A 23,051-nucleotide genomic window follows, 5' to 3' on the forward strand; every position below is an offset into this window, starting at 1 on the left:
CCTAATGTGATTGGTCACTTTGATGGACACTTCGGGTTCCTGCCTTAAACCGAATTGTATTTATTTTAAATGTGAAAAATAAAGTTCGCTGAATGAATTATTAACAGTGATTGTTCGCTGTGCGGTGACAGCTGTCACTGCGTTACTTAATGTTAATAATTCTAAAGAGTCTGAAGCCTCGGCACTGACGTGCGCGCGGCTGCCGAGTTCTGCGCGCGCCAAACTTAGTTGCGCATGTGAAATGACTTGCTCTGATTATTTTCGTGCTCGCGCATTTGTCATGACATAAATATCAATGAAGTAGATACTCTTACAGCAGGTCAGTTTGGGGTCACCATCAGCCTCTGCGTCGGATCCACGTCCTCCTGATGTGTCCGCAGTCTGAACTTACCGCCAACAGGTCACGTGATCGGGCTTTCTCTTCTTCCTCTTTGGAATAAGGTCGGGATGTGGGCGTGCTACTGCTCCCCTCCGGTAAGCAGAATAAATGCTGACAGTAACGGAGACACCGATCTAAACGTTTCCATCTTTGTCTCGACGAGGACGCAGATCCGGCTAAAGTGGTTTTATTGATGTTTGCGTCTTCTCTCATTAATCGAAGGTTCATCTGAGAGAAAAACTGATGTTTAGCTCTGTGACATAAAAGTAGACCAGAAGCTTAGGGACCATTTAAAGCCAAACATCCACAAACGGCTCTGAAACAAGTCCTAAGCCGACATACATAAGACTGCGTCTGGGCTGAGTTTTACTTTGAAAGGCTCAGGCCGGAAGCATCGTTCTTGTAGCTTGATGCTAACAGGTGGAAAATGTCGGCGTGTGTCGGGGTGCTGAAGCGCCGTCTCGGGGCTCTCTGTCCGGCTGGTTTCGCGTCGCCGCTGCAGCCGCTGAGATGCCCGGGGGGCGGGCGGTGGGAGTCCAGCACGCAGACAGGTACGGCCCTGCTGCTAAAGCCAGCTGGCTAATATTAGCCGAACAGTCCGGTTATCCGGTGACAGGACCGATCGGCTTATCGGTAACAAACAGCTGCTCACATGATCAAACCTTGCAGCCGTGCACACAGGTAAATGAGCCTGCATGTTCTGAAGCGTGTTACACTAAAAGGACTTCTGAACTTTGACCTGCTGTTGGTCAAAGTCTGCTACGGTGTGTGAAGCTGTCGCAGAGCAGCTCCACTTCCGGTGATTGCAACAAACAGACCTCCCAGTCAAGCGGGAACGTTGAAATAATAAACACACAGAACGATTTAAACGGTGATCCAAATATTTTCTAATTAAAATGGTAAATGGCCTGTATTTATATAGCGCTTTACTAGTCCCTAAGGACCCCAAAGCGCTTTACATATCCAGACATCCACCCATTCACACACACATTCACACACTGGTGATGGCAAGCTACATAGTAGCCACAGCCACCCTGGGGCGCACTGACAGAGGCGAGGCTGCCGGACACTGGCGCCACCGGGCCCTCTGACCACCACCAGTAGGCAACGGGTGAAGTGTCTTGCCCAAGGACACAACGACCGAGACTGTCCGAGCTGGGGCTCGAACCGGCAACCTTCCGATTACAAGGCGAACTCCCAACTCTTGAGCCACGATCAGGTGTGCAATCATTTACAATAACCCATAATTGTGCTTTTAATACACTAACCAGCCACTTTATTAGGTACACTTTAGCTACTCATTAAGGCCAATATCTAATCAGCCAATCGCAACGCAGCATTTCGGTGCATCATGATGAAGAGCAGATTTAGGGAACTTTGAGTGATTCAGAAACCGCTGCTCAGCTTAGATCTCCACACAGACATCCCTGAGCTCACATCCAGCAAGCAGCAGCAGCTCTGGCAGGAAGTGACCTGCTGAGGTCAGAGGTCAGAGGAGTGTCACTCCTGTGAGTACGAACAGGAAACTGAGGCTGCAGCTCACACAGACTCACAGACAGCAGAAGATGGAGAAAGGTTTCCTGCTGTGCTCGGCTCAGAGTTTAAAGCCTGGATCCGTCCTGCCTGTGTCAGTGCTCAGCCTGCTGCTGCTGCTGTGATGCTGTGGGGGAGTCTGTCAGCACCACCTGAGCGTCAGTGCTGCTGCTGCTGACCTCATCCATCCTCTATGACCTCAGCACACCTTCAGCAGGAAAACAAAGCTCCGTGTGTCAGAGCTCAGATGGTCTCAGGCTGGTTTCCTGAACATGACGATGAGTTCACTGCACTCAGACGGACTTCACAGTCACAGATCTCAGTCCAGCAGAGCAGCTTTGGGCTGTGGAGGATAATGATGCCATGGTGATCTCATGTTAACGTAGGGCTGCTCGATTATGGCAAAAATGATAATCACGATTATTTTCACTGAAATTGAGATCTCGATTATTTGACGATATTTATTTAACAATAACAATGTATTGAATAATGGCTTTAAAGATGTCAAAAAATAATATAAAATAGTGTGCAAATACTGATTACAGTGCAAATGTTTGCAATATAAAAAATAAATGAAAAATGTAAACATCTATGTTTAGTGAACTGCATAATACTGGTTGTTCACTGTGTTATTTGAGCAGTGGTCTTTGGCGAGTGAAAACGTTACCGCGTTTGTTATCTCCTTGTGTCTCTGGGAGCTGGTGGGATATTTAGTCGCGTTGTACAGGGTAGCGTGAATGGAAGTCTGTGAGGATGAAGCAGGTGTTGTCAAGAGTTTTTCTCTATGTTCCTTCATTGTTTGATCGTCACTTTGTGAGCGGTCTTCAAATGATTGAATAAATCTGTAGTGTTGCTCTGTGGTGCAGCTACGACACCGTAGCAAAGTTTCCACACTATGTCTACTTGATCCCCGTCTGACTGCGTGAACCCGTAATGTTTCCACACCACTGAAGTCGTTTTACCTCTTTTCAACCAACGGCATTCTTTCTTCAGCAGCCATTATCCTCTACAAATAACTTCTGCTTAGCTTTCCGAGCTTCCCTCGGGTCCTCTTAATTGTTGTGACGCGTGTTCGAAACGCAGAGAGGTGCGCTCGATTTACCACAGGGAGCAGCGCGAGAGTAAAGCACGAGGGAGGTGCTAATAATCGACTCAGTTATTTTTAATGATCGTTGGAAGCCCAGATCGTAATCGAGATTAAAATTCGATTAATTGAGCAGCCCTATGTTAACGTGGACTAAAATCTAAGCAAGGTTTTCACCCTGTTGCATCTGTGACATGAGGAATTAAAGAAGCTCTGAACATGAACCAGAGAAGATGTGCAGGACGCAGAGGAGTCTAATCCTCCTGCTTTATACTTCTGCTGCTGGGTCTGAAAACCCAGCAGCTGTCAGGCTGATCTGTGCTTTCACTTCACACTCAGAGTGAGTCCGGCCCACGGGTGTGCCGCCTCCGGCCCACAGATATTTAACAAAGCTCCAACACAGAGTTTCAGCTGTTCTCATCTGAAGCAGGAACACTGTCTTCCTGTCAGGAACACCAAAGCTGATTCTCCTTCTCTTTGGGATTCCGTCTGAATTTCAGGTGAAACCCTTCGGCCACTAGAGGGCGTCAGAGTCCTGGACCTGACCAGGTGAGTGTGAGCGCTGCAGTTACACTCTGAGTTGTTGGCAGTGTGGAGGCTCAGCGCTAACGTGGATGTTCATGTTTGCAGAGTTCTGGCCGGGCCCTTCGCCTCCATGATCCTGGGAGACCTCGGAGCCCAGGTGATCAAAGTGGAGAGACCAGGTGAGTGCTGGGCCTCATTCCTGCCCCGCTGTGAGCAAAGCACTGTGGGACAGTGTTTGTGCGTTTTGTTGAACAGGTGCAGGTGACGACACCAGAGCCTGGGGTCCTCCATTTGTGGCGTCAGAGAGCACCTACTTCCTCAGCGTCAACCGGAACAAGAAGGTCAGTGTGTGAGCACCGAGTCGGCACAAACACATTCATTAGAAACAGTTTAAGCATCAGCAGGACTCTGACAGGGTTCAGTCTGCAAACTGTAAAGTTTTCAGCTGTAAACAGATCAAACATGTCAAACGTCAGCCTCCATCGCTCACCTCACGCTGATGCTTCATCCGTGTTTGGGATCATTTGGAATGAACTGTGATTTCAGAGCATCGCCGTGGACCTGAAACATCCCAGAGGAGCACAGATCGTCCAGCAGGTACGACACAGTGACCAGGTTTGTGTTTCTGCCTCAGCCTGTTCCACTCTCTCGTTGTGTGTCAGCTCGCAGGAGTGTGTGACGTGCTGCTGGAAAACTACGTGCCGGGGAAACTCCGTCACATGGGTTTGGGATACGAGCAGCTGAGCGGACTCAACCCTCGGCTCATCTACTGCTCCATAACAGGTAACAGTTTTTAACAGGCTTACATGTGTTTCCAGGTGTGTCTGAGGCACCTATAAAGGGGGGAAGTCGCAGATGGGGTGGCCAGAGTGGAAAAATAGAGCTGATAGGCTCCACCCACTCAAGTCACATGATTGAAGGACTGTGGAACGTCCAGTATTGATGGATTTAGGAGCTGTGGAAACACACCTCCACCTCCTGCAGTTCTCCCTCTGAGCCACTAGATGGGGTCAGACTCCACAGTATGAACAGACTTCCTGCCGGAGCGCTCTGCTTCCTGTCTGCAGGCTGTGATGTTACAGCACAGGAGAGGTGGAGGTGTGCTCTGCAGAGAAGAGAAGCAAGACAGAGCAGAGGTGGTGAAGGTGGAGGAGTTTAAATACCTGCGGTCAACCAGCCACAGAGAGCAGGCAGGGTGGAGTGGGTGGAGACGAGTGTGACAGAAGGACAGCTCAGAGTCAGAGAGGTGGAGGTGGTCTGAGCACATGCAGAGGGGGGAGGGTGGAGGCTGGAGATGGAGCTGCTCAGAGGAAGTTCATGGATGTCTCCAAACAGAAATCTGTGTGTCACTCTTCCACAGGGTGACTCTTCCTCTCCACACGAGCGCTGCTGAGGTTTACTCCACTCCTCGGGTGGAGTAAAGAACTGTGATCCTGCAGGGTGGAGCGAGGAGTTGGGCAGAGTGCCGTTAAAACCCATCCGTCAGGAGAGCTGATGGAAAATATGTTGAGAACAAACGAGCGACATAAACGATGAAAGAGTTTCATTCTCTCTGCTCCGCCTCCTTTCTTCTTCTCTTGCCTTTATTCTGTTTTCTTTCCATTTCCTGTTTGTGTCCTTTGCCCTCATTCTCTGTGTCGCTCTCACTGCTCCAGCCCCTCCCGTCCTTTATTGAGGAGAAATGAACTACATTACCCAAGAGGCCTCATTAAGCTGCAGCAGCTGGATGCAGTGGGCAGATTTACGGCCTGGTTGCATCCTGAGCTGTCGGAGCGACGTCCTGGACGTTTGTCCCGCAGAGCAAAGAGCAGCAGCAGGTTTAAGTTCTGGTGTCACTTCCACAGGAAGAACGGGTCCACAGAGTGTGGATCTTCCATGTGGTTCATCAGCTTGTTAACATTTAAACAGGCTGTTCATAAAACATGGACATAAAACCTGCATGTTGTTTAATGTCCAGCAGGGGGCGACTCGTAAAACGAAGCCTGACTGTACAGAAGTTTATGGGAAAAAGAGTTTACTGTTCACCTGATCTGAGGTCAGCAGACGCTCCTGATGAGTTCACGGTCTGAGTCGCTGGATTCAGGTCTGATCGAATGAAAAATGAAGCTCGTTTGGGAAAATTGATCCCACCAGAGACAAGGACAGTTAGATGTTTAGATGTGTACGTACGACGTGCACGAAGCCGCACACTGACATCGTTCTCCTGCAGATGTTTGCTCAGCGAGCCTCAGAGGTCACGGCTGTTTCTCAGGCTGTCTGTGGGCTGCTTATCATTTTCAAGCCTTTGTGGGATTTTTCTTTGTTTCCCGATATAAATCGAGCTTTGAGCTCAGACTGTTTAGGAAATCCATCTTGTTGTTTAGTCACAGCTGCAGACTCAACATCAGCTGGAATGTGGTTTTCCTGGAAGAGGAGACGCCGAGAGGCTGATGGTTTGATTCCCCGCTGTGTTTTCACTCAGGTTAGAGAGAAACCAGCCCACTGGCACCGAGGCAGTAATGTGTGTGTGTGTGTGTGTGTGTGTGTGTGTGTGTGTGTGCGCGCTCAGGATATGGACAGACCGGTCCTCACGCTCAGAGTCCGGGGTACGACTCCATCGCCTCGGCAGTGTCAGGGATGATGCACATCACCGGGCCCGAGGTCAGACTCAGACCGCACACGCTCAGTAACGTCCTGATCCTGCTGAGTATGAACATGTTTCCATGTCTTTACAAATGAAACACTTGTGATGTTAACGTCAGACTCTGACCTGATGTCTGGCTTCACTTTACAGAACTTTGAGGCGCAGCTGTAGAAATATCAGCACGCAGGAAGTGCAGAAAGTCAACTTCAAATTAAAATGTTAAACATTTTCTTGACTCGTCATCGTAGCTGAGGATGAAACACTGTGAAACAGTCTTTAGGATGCAGATATTTCAGACAGCGTCATGAACGATGTGTCCACAAATCCCTGACGTGGATGTTACTGTCCAGTCTGAACAGGAAACCCAGTTTGTTCTGGCTTTCAAAATAAAAGCCAGGCACATGTTACTTATGGTCATGAACAGATGAAGAATGTTGAAGCAGTTTAGAGTTTCTTTGATTTACTAGTTACTGAATGAAACGTTATGTCCTCACAGTTAGGTTTTGACTCAGCCCTCATTTCTCTGTTTCCTTCCAAGCATCAGACCTTCTTGTATTGTTTAAGTGGCTCCAGCTTCCTGAAGCTCTTTCAGAGTTCTTCTGTAAACATTGGCTGCTTTATCTCTCACCTTCAGTCCAGTCCTTGTACCCGAGCATTTTCCTCGAGGGACGAGCCAGTGTTGTGCACAGAACAGACACCAGGTTTAAATGTGACCTTTAGGCTCTTTGTTCCCACACACATCACTTGATCCTGTTTCTTTAGCAGAGTGAGGCCTGCAGACCTGCAGCAGGTGAGTCTGAGTGTCCGGTCCTAAAGAAAGAGGCCCAGATAGAAACAAACATGCTCACACCAAATGTTCAGCTTCAGGCTTGTGCAGACGCAGCTTTCCTTATTTACTGTGTTTGTACTTTCATACATATAATAATGAGACTGTGCACAGATTTCCTTAGTATATGAAATGACGGGTGGCTCAAGACTTTTGCACAGGATTAATCTGGAATGAGTCCTTGTAAATGTCAGCACTGACTCTGACACGTTTACAGCACATCAGCTTTCTGGATCAGGCAGCCACGATGGCTCTCAGTCCCTGTCATCTCCCATAATCCTCTGTTTCTGCTGGCAGGGCGGCGACCCGGTGCGTCCGGGAGTCGCCATGACGGACTTGGCGACGGGGCTGTACGCGCACGGAGCTGTCATGGCCGCCCTGCTGCAACGGCAGAAGACGGGCAGAGGAGTTCACATCGACTGCAACCTGCTGTCATCACAGGTAAAACCACCTGACGATGAGCCAATCAGCTCTCAGTATTCTCCACAGGTGCTGAAATGAATGCAGTGTAAGGGCTCTCCGTGTTAGAGACGTACAGGTGGGGGCGCTGTGACGCTCACCTGGCAGCTGAAACCCGCTCAGGTGACACACTTCAGGAAGCTCAGTCAGAGCCTCAGGACACATCAGCTGAGCAGACGCGCTGCTCTTACCTGCAGCAGGTACAGCGCTGTGTTCAGGGTCAGCTGGTAAATGAAAGCGCTGAGGCTGATTGATCGATGCAGTGGTTGTGACGGTGCAGATAAGCAGACGAGTCACTGCGGCGGTGTGTGGAGCAGGAAGGTGGAGGTATTTAAACAAGCCCGTGATTTATCCTGAGAAGTCCGAGCAGTTTAAACAGACGCGTCAGTGTTTCTCTGACTGTTTAAATAAAGCGAGCGATTCTTAATCCTGCAACCACCCGGACTCGGAGACGGATGGGATCCCGCCTCCTGCTTGGACCCGCACTGTTCGAGCCTCCCGGGGTGCGTTTGATTTGCAGTGTCAGGACGCGCTGCTTGTCTGACAGTGTTGCTTTTAAAGGCATGTTTTATGTTTTCTGCATTCTCATTTTTCACCTCTCTGGCTGGGAAAGGCGCTGCGATACGACCGAGTTCAGCTCGTTTCAGGACTTTATGATCCTCCAGAGAGAAACTCAGTCTGCAGTTTAGAAAGTTTAGAAACACAACATGAAGAAACAGCTGCTTCGGCCTGAAAACGCTGAAGCGCAGCTCAGCGGGGTCGTCTTTCAGAGTGATGGAGAACAATAGATGGACAGAAAGGGACAGATGATGGGACGACATATGGATAAAAGTTAAACTGTGTCTCGCTGAGCAGCGTCCGTGCTCCTCAGCTCCAACCTGCCAAGAAGATTTATAAACGTCACCAACAAACACCAACCAGCAGCCAACACGGCTCATACCGGAGGCATCGCCCAGGTCTGAGCTCAGCTCTGTGAGCCGACCTCCACGCTGCAGATGGACTATCATCAGCCAATCATCAGTCATGATGGGACTCAGCTTTTCTTACTTGTTCCTCAAAGGTCGTTTTGCTGATGTGGACTGAAGTAGTTGTTAAATAGATCCTGAACTCCAACCTTTAAATGTAACCTATGAACAGAAATGTTACCTGAAGTCTGGATTCACGATGAAGGATGAGAGTGACATAGATTGATGTGTCGATAAAATATGACTGCATACACCAATCTGTAGCACGCTTCCTGTGATTGGTTAACAAAGCCGTGAGGTTCTGATCCTTGCGGTCGAGTCTTGGGGCTGCTACAAATAAAATACCCACAATCCCCCTCTCTGCATTCCTGTCTGAAGTGCTGCGACCACAGGCATGCCGGCCGCAGCGCGAACAATGAGCGCGCACAGCGCTCTGATCCGAGTCCGTGTGGAGCGTTTGAGCGTCGGGGGGATGGAATCGCTGCGAGCTGCCTGCAGGTCCCACAAAGCTTCAGGCACCAGAGAGTCAAACAGTCTGAAGCTCAGCTTGAAGCAGTCGTGGTGTGTCAGAGGAAATCAGTGTCATGCAGAAGAATAGTTTGATAAGAAGGTAAGAACCTGACCCGGGGCAGGGGGGCGGGGTCATCCTTGAGGCTTCGTCTGTAGAAGAACAACAGAAACCGTCCATGAGCGTCTCTGTTTGAGTCAGGTGATCGTGATGTGGTTGAAGTGCAGATTCTTTCATTCAAGTTGATGAAGGAAAATATTGAAGTGACCCTTCAGGTGTCTGTGAGCAGCACGCACACCTTTCCTCACAGCATCATGTGACTCGCTGAGGCAGGTGTGTCAGTGAAGACGCTGGAGAAGCTTTAACCTCATTGTTACCTGCTGGTGAAATGAAGGTGAGCAGGTCCACAGAGACTGTGACACTGCTGTGGAGCGTCACAGTGTGATGATTATGAAACAGTGGAATAAATGGAGAGAAAATAATTGTTTTGTCTTGTGTTATAAATTTATGACCCTGACTAACTGTGATGTTTCCAGACTCGGTTACTGTGTTAAACTCTGCAGCGCTGCTTCATCATCATGTTTGTAAGTGTGATCCATGATGTGAGCTGTGCCTTTATCACACTGCTGATATTTGCAGCAGCTGCAGGGGGAGGTTGGGTGTACACACTGAGGAGAGATCAGCTGTTAGCGTCCGTGTGACCGAGCTCAGGTGTAACTGCCGCCTCTCTCTCTCTCAGGTTTCCTGTCTCAGCCATATTGCTGCTAACTACCTGAATGCAGGGAAGGAGGCGAGGCGCTGGGGGACGGCCCACGAGAGCATCGTACCTTACCAGGTAACACCTTCAACTGGCCACTATCTAACAATAACTTTATTGATATTACACCTACAACACAGAGAAAAGCAAAGACAGATAAAACCTCAGAAAATATAACATCAATCAACATTGTTAAATAATAATAAAAGAATAAAACAGTGATGTCAGGAAAACAGAAGAAAACTGAAAAGTGATGCACGAATATTAAATAATGATGAGGTGATAAAAGGGCAGCTTATCGAAATGTTCTCAGCTGTGACGACGACAGCAAAGGTCAGTCCTTTCTAATTACATAGAGTTTAAGTTTCATTGTTACACTCACAGGTGGCTGCACTACAATCAGGTTTGATAGGAACCAAAGGAATAATTATGCTGTAAGTAAATGTAAGGATGGTGTCATTTCCTAGTGTTTCTCTGTCTTACATGGTAAGCATGTTGTAGTTCTCAGGGCACGGGCCGTGTTATGGTTTAACCTTTAACCTTTGGGAAAGGAGACACAGACTCTACTGTAGGAACATTTAAGAGCAGCACTTACATGTAGCTACAGTAGAGTCTGTGTTTTACTTCCTTGTTTTCGATATTAAAAGTTTACCACAAACGTGTCCGCTCCTCTGTCAGTGCGATGTTATGGTTTAACAGCGTTTAGCCTCTAAAACGCGCCTCAGCCGAACGATCGAAGCACGTCATTGGTCGGCGAGCCGTGAGCCAGCTGACTGTGTGGCTCTTCTTCTCTGGTGTCTCTTTGAGCGTCTCTGCGGCTGTAATTCTGGTGTGTTTGACAGTTTTCCTCCAGGCTTGAGGAGACTGAGCTTGTTTATTATTAACAGACTTTATTGCATCTGCGGGAGGAACACACGACTCTGACGCCAGAAACTCCTTCAGACTAAGATGGGCTGAATTACACTTTCAGGGTCGAGCGGCTCTAAAAACACTCCTTTCTCAGCGCGGCAGCAGGCACGCTCTGACCTCCCTCTCTCTGGCCACACCCTCCAGCTTTGTTGGTGCAGATTTACAGATCTGAGAGTTTTCTCAGAGCTTCTAACATCCAAATATACGACAGTCTCAGACGTGAGCGTTGTCAGAGGAAGAGGAAGAGCTGTTTGAGATCTGAGGAAGTCCTGAGCGTTAACGTCACGAGCAGGACGAGCTTTGAGCCATAAATCAGATGGACAATTATAAAACAATTAGAAGTGATTAGTGTCATCTTAAACGTTTTGTGTCACACTGTCGCCTGTGAAGTGATTTCCAGCTCTCTCGCTCAGCGTCCGCACACATGTTTCCTCCTTAAACCAACCACACAGACGGCTCTGCTCGTGTTACACTTTTTGTCTTAAACCGCTTTAAAGGTCGCAAACGTCTCTTTGAGGCCATCGCGTTGGTTCCAGATATCAGCACAGTGTGTCCATCCTCGAGGCTGTCACTGTAACAAATGACAGTTTCTTTTCCCGATCACATTGGAAGGTTTATAAAAGCACGAGAGAGCAGAGTTAGAGCTGTTTCTCTTCTGCCTCGGCTTCTCTGTGGTGTCGTTAAATGTGAATTATCTGTTTCTGCAGGGTTCAAAGCGCTCGGGGTTTTGGCTGGATGGAAATCCGCAGATGCAGACTGAACACAAACCAAACCAAGCAGGAAACCCTGATCAAAATATAAAACTAAATAAAGCTTAGAGAAGCAGCAGCTGGAAACGCTCCTGCTTTATGGAGTTTCATATTGAACTGTGAACTGCTGTTCAGGCAGCACAAAGTTGTTTCAGAGACTTTTAAAAATCATCTTTGAGCTGACAAGAATACTTAATGATGAGGTGGGCGTGGCAATGGGCAGATTTACAGGGAGGTTAAAGTAGATCCCGGACGAGCTCCCAAACTATGTTCTACATACTCCAACAGCATCAGTCAGAGCATCTCCGATAATTAACCTGCTTGTAACCTTTAAGACCGGTCGGAGCAGGCACGCTCCGTTTTGCGTAACTGTTTTTAAATCCCTGTACAACTGCAACCACGTAAGCTAGCGCAATAATTTTTTTTGCATATGAAACTGGAGGAGTTGTACTTACATCTTATGCCATCAGCTTGTCCTCGGTCACGGTTTCCTTCCACATATAGCTTTGCAAAGATTTCATAAAAAGCACTTGCAGCAACATAAACAAAATATTCCAGAAACACGCTTTGCCGATCCGATCAGCTGTTCATAACACTTCCTGCGTTGGAATAGACGTCAGCGCGAACTATCACGTGTCCGCCATGACCTGCCCGAAACTGGAAGTGACGTCATTTTCACGGAAAATGTATTTTTATTTACCTTCAGGGCCTTATAAGCCTGTACTGGTGTTTTTCAAAGTCATGTTTGACTTCATGCTTTTCTGAATAGTTTCTGGGATGCTTAGAACTCAGATTGCTGGAAATAGTTTATTTCGATGCACGTTCTGCTTTTTTGCAAATTAGCATTATAATATTTATTTTGGTTTTTCCTGCAGTATATAAAAATTGGTGTATCTCAAAAATAAAACTTTGAAGACACTCAAAATAAATTTCCTGTGGTTGGAAACTGTTTTGTCCAACTTTTTTGTATTTATAGTTTTAAAGAATAAACCTCTGAAATTTCTGCAACTAGAAATATATGCAAATAAAAAACAAAAATGATTTTCAATTTTTTTGTAGTTTAATGCACTTTTTTGCAAGTTATGTAGTTACTATGAACTTAATGCAAACATATTATTAAAACTGGGGCTATCATTGTTGTATTGATGTATAGCAACTATGAAATGCTCCCAGAAATGGCCCTACAGCATGTAAAATATAAAGATAAGCTCTGGCAGACTTGGCTCTGTGGTAGGTCTCAAAGTAACGATGCATTGACTTGGATCAGGCTCGTGTCTCTTTAACGTGTTGCAGTTCTTTGTATTGTTTTTGTTGTTTCAGTATTTTTAAAAGTGTTTCTAAAAGTGCTCTTAATCAGAACGGGGAATTTTTAACACAACTTTTCCAAACATGCCAGTTTCATTTTGTTTGCTTACATTATTTTACTTTGCAAGCAAAACCAAAATTATTTCACAAAAAACAAAACGTATTAGCTTCCCTGATGCTAACGGTCAGCGGCGTGTCCTGTTTGCTGCAGCCTGCAGTCGTCTGCTGTAGCTCTCACTGCTCTCCTGAGCGATCACACATCCTTCTATCTTCATCATTCCTCCCACCTCGATGAGATTCCCAGCCACTGAAGTGTCACCACAACATACTGCCACCGCTGTGCTTCACTGTGGGGACGCTCCTTTGGGTCGTAGCCCGTCTCCTTTCTCCAAACTCTGTGCACAGAGCTCTAGTTTCATCTGATCTGACCCAAGGACACTGCAGTCTGTAGAATCTGGTCAGCATACGTCAGTCTGACATGCAGAAGTGGACTATTTCCCGGTCTGCATCCTCTCAGTGCATCCCTGTGCGATTCCCGACTCAGCTGAGTCATCCACGAGTGTCTCTTCAGTTGTTCTGGGCTCTTTAGACTCACTAGTTTTGAAATCTTTGCTTCGTTCTGCCTGGTCTGTTCTCGGTGACCGTCTTTGGATTTCTTGATGATGCTTCCCTCTGCAGTCCTTCACACATGGAAAAGCTGAGATAACTTTGTATGTTTGTCTTTGTGAGCATTAAATTCTTCTGAAGTCTTAACTGATTTCTTTGGCATGAAGCTTTCTCAGTGACTCCTCAAACCCTGGCTGAGGTTTGTAAAACTGGAAGATAACCCTCAGATTTAACATTCAGGTGTAACTGAACCTGACCCCACGCTTGGACCCTGAATGCATCCAGCCACCTGAATCTTTAAAAGTCCTTTACTCTGATGTTTTCTTCATTTCGGGTTCCTGGAACTCATTTCAATAAAATGAACCATTAACTGTTATTACTGTCAGATAAGTAGAAATAAATAAATAAAGAACTTCTTCACATTCACTCGTGTTTTCTATCCGCCTTCAGTCTGCTTCACATTACTGACTCTCAGCCCGAGGGAGATGTTGCTGTTATTATGGAGGTTCATGACTCACATGTGGACGCACACACGCACGCACACACGCACACACGCACACACGCACACACGCACACACACACACACACACACACACAGTGCGTGATGTTTTCTCCTTCCGCTGGCGGCTCGATTCTTGTGGTCACCATCTCTAACCAGCCGCAGCTTTATCGTCCGACACTGTTTTAATCCTCGTGTGAACCGGCTTACCCACAATGCAACATTCCCTCACCCTCCTCCCACCCCCAAAGCCGCCAGAGATGAAAGCGGAGCCGACGGGGTCTCCGGAGATCACGACAGTCGGAACAACAGAATTACTGGTGTTGTGGTTGCGGCTTTGCGAGGAAGATGTTAGAGCTGAAGAAGCCATCCGTTCCCCTGTCGACGCTTTTTAAGTTCACATCTGATTTCTGAGATGGTTCAATTTCAAAAAAACAGAGACATCGGCCGTGCCAGAGAGGAGACTTCAGAGGATCGGAGGTTGAACTCTGACTGTAATCTGTCTGCAGACGAGTCGTCGGAGAAGCAGAACGTCCAGGACGACAGCTGCACTCACAGCTACAGCGCGTCCAGGCTGTAGAATCTAATTCTGAATTTATGTTTACATTTGTTTTAGGATAAAACTTTAAACAATGAAAACAAGACAGCACATGAGAGAAACTTCTTTTTTTCCCCCAAAGATTTATTTATTGCTTTTCCAAAAGTATTTTAACCAACAAGAACAGAGAGAATTAAAATAAAATAGAGGAGGAAATTAATAAAAATGGAGTATGTAATAATAATGTATACACATCGTATATGAACAGTGTGGGAAAACACACAGATATGTATACACACTTGCCCATGTAGATACATTCAGATATTGTTGCAAAAAACAAAAACAAAAAACAAAAAACAAGGGGAACAGACAGTGCTCCAAGAACAGGTATAACACAGTGAGACAACAGGTTTCAAGTTAGTTAGAGAGGCATCCGACCCAACGGTTGCAGCGATAAGCTGTGTCCTCTTCAGTTCCAGTCCATCTAGTTTCACGTCTCCACCTCCTGCCCTTCCATTGAACAGCACCCGCAAGCCCCCCAGGTTCTCTTCAACAACCACAACACTACGTCTCCCATACAGATTAAATGGGTATAGTCATGTCTGTTCACTATCGATCATCTCCTCACATTCCAAAAATGACAAAAAATTTCCCCACATTTTTCTAAAGGAAGCATGTTTACCCTTAATCATAGACGTAAGTTTCTCCAAAGCAAGGGATTTTGACAGTGTCGACAACCAAGTTCTCAAGTGTGGTCTAGTAATGGATCTCCATGCTTTGGCTATGCTATATTTTGCCTGTAACAGGCAGAAGATTGTGGGGTTTTTTTGGTGAACTTTGCTCAGCTGGATTTCAGCGGGGAAAATCCCTAGGATACATAGTTTAGGACAGGGGTCTGCAACCTTTTACACCCAAAGAGCCACTTGGACCCGGTTTCCACGCAAAAGAAAACACTGGGAGCCGCAAATACTTTTTGACATCTAAAATGAAGATAACACTGTATATATTGTTTTCTACCTTTGTGTGAACAACTAAGGTGTGCTGCTTATAAAATCCATGTAGTGCTACAGAGAAAATTACATTTTATTTATGTAATCAACACATTTTGAACTCTTAAAGAAATATAACAAAAGCAAAGACACCCACCTGAACTAAAATGATCCATGTAGCAAACAAAAACTGTTGTCAGCCGCCACCCTTATATCGCCTTTGGGCTTTTGGAGCCTTGACCTGACTTTTAAAAAGTAATTGGAAAAAAAGCACTATGCTGCTGAAAAATGAAAAATAGATATTTGCAAAATTCTGCCTAAATATGTATTTTACCTGGTTAATGCGTGCGGCGGGGCGTGGTCTGCAGCGCCGCTGCAGGGGAGGCGGACGCACCTGAGCGACACCCGCAATCGCGCCTCGCCGCCTTAAAGTCTGTGCTCTCTCTGCTGTTGTTGGTGTGTGTCGGGCTGTGAGCTGCGAAGCTACAGCCGGCTGTATGCGTACAGCATCCGTGTGTGAAAAGTGGTCAATAAAGAGATGCTGAAAAGCGCGTTCATGCAAACATCGTCGGGTCTGCCGTGATTTGTTTACAATGAGACTTCTGATCCTGAACCTCTGCGCACAGCGTCTGCTAATCGGTGCTGTGCGAAGTCAGTTTACGCAGGACTGTAAGCTGTCATCTGTCGTCTGTGAGGCGTGAGCGGTGTTTGTCTTTAACATAGTTCACGGTGGAGCTGCTGACATAATGTGGATCCGAAGATCCATAATTGGCCTACCTGGGGTTGAAAGTCTCGATAAATGCACGGCGTTTCGGCGGGTACACCGGCTTCCACGAGTGTGACGCTTATTTTGAGCGATGAAAAAATAATAGAATATAATTTTATATTTATATTTCAATATCACAATAATCTTCCAATTTAGAACTACAAGTTTAAAAGAACTAACATAAATAAAATACACTTCAGCTAAATACTTCTAATTTATTTTCCCTAAACCAGGCGGAGCCGCAGTATAAGGACTAAAGAGCCGCATGCGGCTCCGGAGCCGCGGGTTGCCGACCCCTGGTTTAGGACATGGATTCAGCTTAACACTTGTAATATGCGCAATTACATCTAAAACTTCTTTCCAAAACTTGGATTTCTGAACATTCCCACAGGCAATGCATCAGTGTGCCTTTTCCCCCACATTTAACACACATGTCCGCAGTTGTGGGGTCAAATTTGTTTAATAATGTTGGGGTGACATATGTTCTCATTAGCCATTTATACTGGATTAGTTTAAATTGGGTGTTTATAGATTGTGTTTGGGCTTTCAAGCAGGCTTTTGCCATTCCTCTGTAGTTATTCTACACTCTAAGTCTTGACACCATGCAAGTCTTTCTTTTTCTGAGGATGTTTGAGAGCCGTCTCTGAGGTTGCTGTAAAAACGGGATATTAAACCCTTCTTCAGTTTATGGTTTATTGCTATATCCTCTGAGTTTAGAGGGATTTTTGAGTTTCTGAAATGAAGCTTCTGATTTGAAGAAATATGAAGAAATGTTTAGTTGAAATGCCAAATTTCTGTGTTAAGTCATTAAAGCACATTAGGGTGTCCTTGTCAAATAGGTCTGCAACTTTGCACAGACCTCTGACGGCCCACATTTTAAAACCCAAATCTTTCCATCCAGGTTCAAAGGCCTTATTGACCCAGATAGGCGAGAATTGGGCTAGTGCTGGTGTTTCATTTTTAAACTTGAGTGCATCGAACCAGACACGGATGGTATTTTTAACAAAGGGGTTCGATGTATCTTTCATCAGATCTTTATGTTTTGCGGAGTACAGGTAAGTGCTGAGCGGTAAGGGGGTAGTGCTTGTCCTTTCTAAATTTACCCAGGGTAAGGTTGTAGTTGAAAACCAGCATGGGGCCGCAGAGAGCTGGGCAGCCCAGTAGTACCATTTGAGGTTTGGAACACCCAGACCTCCCCTGTCATACAGGAGATATAGTAGTGAAAGGCGCAGTCTGGCTCGTCTTTATTCATTAAATTCATTTGGAATAATTGTTTTTGCCTTTGTGAAGAAGTCATCTGGAGGGCTGAGAAGAATGGGTTGGAAGAGATATAGACATTTTGGGAGAACGTTCATCTTGAGAATATTTACCCGTCCAATCAGAGAGATTGGCAGCATAGACCATCTATTGATTGAGTCAATAACAGTGTTGATTATTGGAGAGTAATTTGCATGTACCAAATCATTGATTTTTGGATTTTTGGATTTTTGTCTCTGGCAACTTGAAACATTGTTTGAATAGGTGGTTTAATTCTTTCAGAATGTTTAAAGAAGAGGATGGCCGACTTAGATTCATTAATTTTTATAACCAGAGATGTTGCCAAATGAGTTAATTGTTTTGAGTAGCTGGGGAACTGAGCTCTTTAATTTGGACAGCATTAAAATAATGTCATCCGCGAATAATCCAATTTTGGACTCAATATTATTTGTTCTGATGCCAGAGATATTTTGGTTGCTCCTTATCGCAATAGCCAATGGTTAAATAGGACGAAGAGAAGAGGCGAAAGGGGGCAGCCTTGGCGTGTACCTCTACCTAGATAGAATGGTCTAGATATGATGTTGTTGGTTCTAACTGAGGCTATAGGTTTATTATATAATATTTTGACCCAGGTCATAAAGTAACTGCCAAAGCCAAACTGAGACTGTACCTTATAGAGATAGTTATGTTCGACCCTATCAAAAGCTTTTTCTGCAGCCAAGGAAAGCAGAGCCATGTCTGGATGTTCTGAATTTGAGTAAATTACATTCAGTACTCTGCGAATATCATGTTGCGCTAGCCGGCCTTTTACAAACCCGTTCTGGTCAGTGTCAGCGAGAAGATGAAGGTACTGTTCAAGTCTATTTGCCAGTACTTTACTTATTATCTTGGTGTCAGAGTTTATTAGTGAAATTGGTCTGTAAGATTCACATTTTGTAGGCGGTTTCCCAGGCTTAGGGAATACCGTTATAAGTGCATTACGCATGGAGGGGGGAAGCTCTTTTAAATCATAGCTTTCCGCTAGCATGTCGTACAGAGGGCGTACTAATTTGTCTTTAAATATTTTGAACAGGTCTAGTGGGACTCCATCTGGGCCGGGAGTTTTTCCTGTTTAATTTGTCAATTGCAGTCGAAAGTTCACTCACAGATAACTGAGAGTCTAATTCACATCGAGCTTCTTCAGAGAGTGAAGGGGTGCTTATTGAGTCAAAGGAGGACTCTAGTGACTCTGGGGTCGCATCTCCTGTTGACGTATATAGTTGTGAGTAATAGAGTTCAAAGAGTTCATTTATTCTTTGAGGATCTGTGGTGTTTTCATCTGCGGTTCTAATTTTGTTTATTGTTTGTTCGTTCAGTAGCGTTTTTATGCGCCATGCCAAAAGTTTTCCTGCCTTCTCCTCCTGGTCATAGTAGGTCTGTCTCAGTCTAAATAGTCCTGCTGAGGCTTTGTCAGTAGTTGATTTATCATATTTTGCTCTTAGTCTTAAAAGTTTTTGTTGTTTTTCTTTAGACTCATTTAGGTTTATCTCCAGTTCCACTTCTTTTATTTGACCTTCGAGGTCCAACATCTCAGTGTTATGTTTATTTGATTTGGTTTTGATGTAGCTCATCATCTGCCCACGTATAAAAACCTTAAAGGCTTCCCATCTAACTGAGCCTGTAGTTTCGGATTTATTAAAGTAGAAATAGTCATCAATATTTTTGCCTACATAGTCCAAGAATTTTTGGTTATGCACCCAGTGTGGTTTTAAATGCCAAATAGGATTGCGTCTAAAAGCTGTTGTAGCTGAAAAGTTAAGCGTGGTTAATGAGTGGTCAGATATAAGCACACTTTTATATGAACAGCTGTTAATTCTGGGGACAAGAGAGTTGGAGATAAGAAAATAATCTATGCGACTGTGACTATTATGACTGGCTGAATGACAGGAGTATTCTCTCCCTGTTGGATTTTCTAGTCTCCATACATCTTTAAGGTTCAATTCAGACATAAAATGTTGTATAACTTGTCTGCATTTTGGATGGGAAGAGTCCAAACCTGATGATCTATCAAGTTCAGGCTCTAGGGTACAATTAGAATAGAATAGAAATAGAATAGAATTCAACTTTATTGTCATTGCACATGTCACAGGTACAGGGCAACGAAATGCAGTTTGCATCCATCCAGAAGTGCTTTAGTCGTGATATAGATATATTACAATATAAATTAGCAATAATAGAGATGTGTAAGTATATTACAGAAATGGGTCTATTATGGTATGTTATAATGTACACAGTGTGAAGTATGTTATGAATATTCTATAACTAAGTATGTACAGGCTGTAGTGAGTACAAGCTATGTACAGGCTATGAACAGGATATAAATATGAAATAAAAACTATACAGAAATCTGAGATATACAGCTATACAGAATGTGAACTATGTAAGTTATAAACAGTTGTGGGATTAAAAATGATCGTATGTACGGAATGATTATCTACACAGAACTATACAGTAGTGGTAAAGTGCTAGTGGTTGTGTGTATGTTCAGTCCATAAAAAAAAAAATTGAAGTCCCCCCCCCCCAACAATTATCTCACCGTGAAGAGCTGCAATAGAGAGGAATAGATTGTTATAAAAGCTGGGGTCATCGATATTAGGGCCATATAAGTTAACTAAAATTAAGTCTTGGTTGTCTGTGAAGGTTCTCAGTCATCCAGGTCATCGTAGTCTAAGGAGCTTGGAAAGAAAAACGTCTGGACTTCTTTAAGTTGCTTGAAGACGTTTCACCTCTCATCCGAGAAGCTTCTTCAGTTCTAAGGTCAAATGGTGGAGAGTCCCAGATTTAAACCCAGTGGGAGTATCCCCCCAAGGAGGGACAAAATGATCCCCTGATGATCCTCTAATCACATGAGCCAAGGTGTGAAAGCGGGTGTAGGTCACAATCAGCCAGGGTTTCAGGTGAGCTCATTGTAAAACCTGGCCCCACCCTATCATGTGATTTCCTGATGGCCCAGGATGTGAGTGGGCGTTAAGGCGTCTGGGGAGGGATCTCAAAACTGGATTATAGATGGCAGACAGTTGGTGTCGTAAACCACCGCCTCTGTTCAAAGATGGTCACTCACAGTGGACGTAAATGGCCTCTTTCACTCCTCTTTCAAACCATCTGTCCTCTCTGTCCAAAATGTGAACATTGGCATCCTCGAAAGAGTGACCTTTGACCTTTAGATGCAGATTAAGTCTTGGTTCAACACGGAGCATTGTATGATGATGAATCTCCCTGCAGGGTCCAAGATGGGTTTTTTAATACACATGGGCAATGATTTATGAATGAGTGTTGCCACCCCTCTAGCATGTGTTGAGAAGTGGCTAGAGAAAACCTGACCGGGCCATCTCCTTCTTATCCGAGCAATTTCACTCGCAAGTAAGTGTGTTTCTTGAATAAAGACTATCTTTGGGTGATATTGTTTAATTCTATTCATTACTCTGAACCTGACTACATCTTGTCTCCCCTGTCGGAACTCGCAAATTGTTATTTCAAGAGCACTGCACTTTGAAGATGAACTCTTATGAACAAAAAACTCCCCCCAGAGACCTCCCACCTGTGGAGATCTCAGAACTTTCCCCCCCAAAGTCATTGCAGCTTGGTTATGCATCAGATCCATGAAAAGGAGCTAAAAAAACGTCCTATTGTTAAATCTGTCCATATTAAGTGAAAAAGTGGCCACTTAATGTACATGAATGAAAAGATTTGAACATAACATATCTAAGGCCACCTATATCATACCTGTACACCAACAGCCACTGTAAGTCCGAGCTGAAATTGTTCATCAGAATTACACATTTTAGATGTGGTAGTGTTTCGGCGTGGGCGTGAATTTACCCCTCGTTTTGTTGCCGGACTTTCCGTATGAAATCTTCCACCTTCGCTGGTGTGTGGAAGAGGAGCCTGTTGCCATGGTGGAAAATCCTCATTTTTGCTGGGAAGATCAATCCGAAGTTTATGTGCAGTTCACGGAGCTGCTGTTTTACCTGGTTGTATTGTTTCCGCTGTTTCTGGACCCCCATTGACAGGTCAGGGAACAACATCACGTTATGTCCGTTGTGCGATATTTTTCAGGGGAACTGCAGTGTTTGGCACATGTGCAGTAGATGAAAGCAGCAACTGTGGAACATCAGGAAATGTCCTGTGAAACTAAAACTAGCAGCTGGAGGAGCCTAAAAATTAAAAAATGTAAAGATGTGAAGGTCAGCAGCTTCAGGTCTGCAGCCAGCAGGGGACAGAAGCCGCCCGCTGCGACCTCTCTGAGGACTGTTTGAGGTTTTGTGGGTGAATGTCCCATCGCAGCCCCGTGTGGACTGCATTACCCACAATTCCCTGGAGGGTGAGATGAAAGCAAAGCAGCAGTGTGACTGAGGGGTTAGTGGTCTGAATGCACACACAGCGCAGCGGGACGTGGCCGCCGCCGAGTGTGTGCGCTGTGATGTATGACAGCTGCTCTGCTGCTGCTTTCATGTGGTGAAGAGTTTTTATTACAGGCACTTCAGTGAGCGAGGAAGAGGAGGACAAGATGAGTGGGGAGGAGGAGGAAGGCCTCCACCGGCTGGCCTTTTGAGGAGGTTTCCTCTGGTGGGCTTCGGGTTATTAACGCTGATCCTTCATGATCTCACCACCTTTTATTTAATCAGAGTAAATTTCATATCTACCTGCTGGGAAGCATCGACTTAATGAAAATGATTTTATTCCCCACAGTCGGCAGCACAAAGTCAGCGTCTGCTGCCTCAGAACTTCCTAAAGTCCTGAATCCCCCAATCCAGGAAACGAAAGTCAAAGTGAAGTAACACCAGAGAATCATTGCTGGTGTGAGCCAAGCCTGTTCCTGTGACCAAGCAGTTCTGAACAAAGCCAGAAGATTTGCGTCCTGCTCCACTGCCTCAATTTCCTCTGCAGCACTTCCTGGAAATGAAACTGTTCATTTCTGGACCAGCATTCAGATTGTTTTGATCACAGATGTGTAAAGATAAGTGTGAAAGCAAAGTTACTGTCTGATTTTGTTCTCACCACAGTACCTGTGCGTGAATATCAATCAGTTTACTCATTTCTCCACATTAGGACAGATGTTCACCCAGAGGTGCACCATGAAGAAATCTGAGAAGTTGTTCTGGCGGAGTCCTGAAACTTATTTCTTTGATCATATGTTATTGTATCGAATTTCTGCTCTTCTCTCGTGCTCTGTCCCTGCCATCTGCAGCACAACACAAACATGTTACAGTGAAAAAAAACCTGACCTAAAGCACATCGATGTAGTTGGTAAAGTCCAGCTCAGTCAGCGACGCTGTCCCAGCATCTTTTCACTTTGAACCTGTGAAAAACAAAAACTGAGCAGACATGAGGTCGGAGGTGTCCCATCAGCTTTAAGGCGGTGCCCACATCACTCATGCAGTAACCTGTGAAGAGATGGAGGGGAGCACGTTCAATTCTGCACAAGAGAAAACACGTTCATATTTATGTTGGAGGAAGTCTAGCTTCAGTAATATTCATGCTTTATTAATTTGTCTCATGATCATCATTTTGGATTATACACAAGCTGAGTGGAGGTATGGACATGAATGTGAGAGCCTGTCAGAGGTTAGACGTGTGTGGTTGTGAGCGTGCTGTCAGAGGTTTCTATCAGACTGAAACGTCGCTGTTTTCATGTTTTGTGTTTTTCTTTCAGGGCTTCAAAACCAAAGACGGGCACATCGTTGTGGCTGCAGGCAATGAAAAGCAGTTTGTCCGAGTCTGCCAGGTGAGTCCGT

At 45.3% G+C, this 23,051-nt stretch overlaps 1 protein-coding gene across 4 annotated transcripts in view; it reads left to right on the forward strand.

Moving 5' to 3' along the window:
- Nucleotides 1-354: 354 nt before the first annotated feature.
- Nucleotides 355-23,051, forward strand: part of sugct (succinyl-CoA:glutarate-CoA transferase) — a 78,325-nt gene continuing 55,628 nt past the window's right edge. Inside the window, exons 1-10 of one of the 4 annotated variants that reach the window (XM_019353125.2) lie at nucleotides 355-474; nucleotides 3,497-3,545; nucleotides 3,627-3,700; nucleotides 3,777-3,862; nucleotides 4,068-4,118; nucleotides 4,184-4,304; nucleotides 6,070-6,161; nucleotides 7,268-7,411; nucleotides 9,642-9,737; nucleotides 22,970-23,041. In XM_019353125.2, the coding sequence (XP_019208670.1) occupies nucleotides 3,652-3,700; nucleotides 3,777-3,862; nucleotides 4,068-4,118; nucleotides 4,184-4,304; nucleotides 6,070-6,161; nucleotides 7,268-7,411; nucleotides 9,642-9,737; nucleotides 22,970-23,041 (711 nt within the window). In that variant the 5' untranslated portion in view covers nucleotides 355-474; nucleotides 3,497-3,545; nucleotides 3,627-3,651. Of the gene's footprint in view, nucleotides 475-535; nucleotides 931-3,496; nucleotides 3,546-3,626; nucleotides 3,701-3,776; nucleotides 3,863-4,067; nucleotides 4,119-4,183; nucleotides 4,305-6,069; nucleotides 6,162-7,267; nucleotides 7,412-9,641; nucleotides 9,738-22,969; nucleotides 23,042-23,051 lie in introns of those variants that run through there. The other 3 variants (XM_019353124.2, XM_005461851.4, XM_019353123.2) reach the window with 3 other exon arrangements.

The sequence above is a fragment of the Oreochromis niloticus genome, linkage group LG9, assembly GCF_001858045.2.
Source record: "Oreochromis niloticus isolate F11D_XX linkage group LG9, O_niloticus_UMD_NMBU, whole genome shotgun sequence".
NCBI lineage: Eukaryota > Metazoa > Chordata > Actinopteri > Cichliformes > Cichlidae > Oreochromis > Oreochromis niloticus.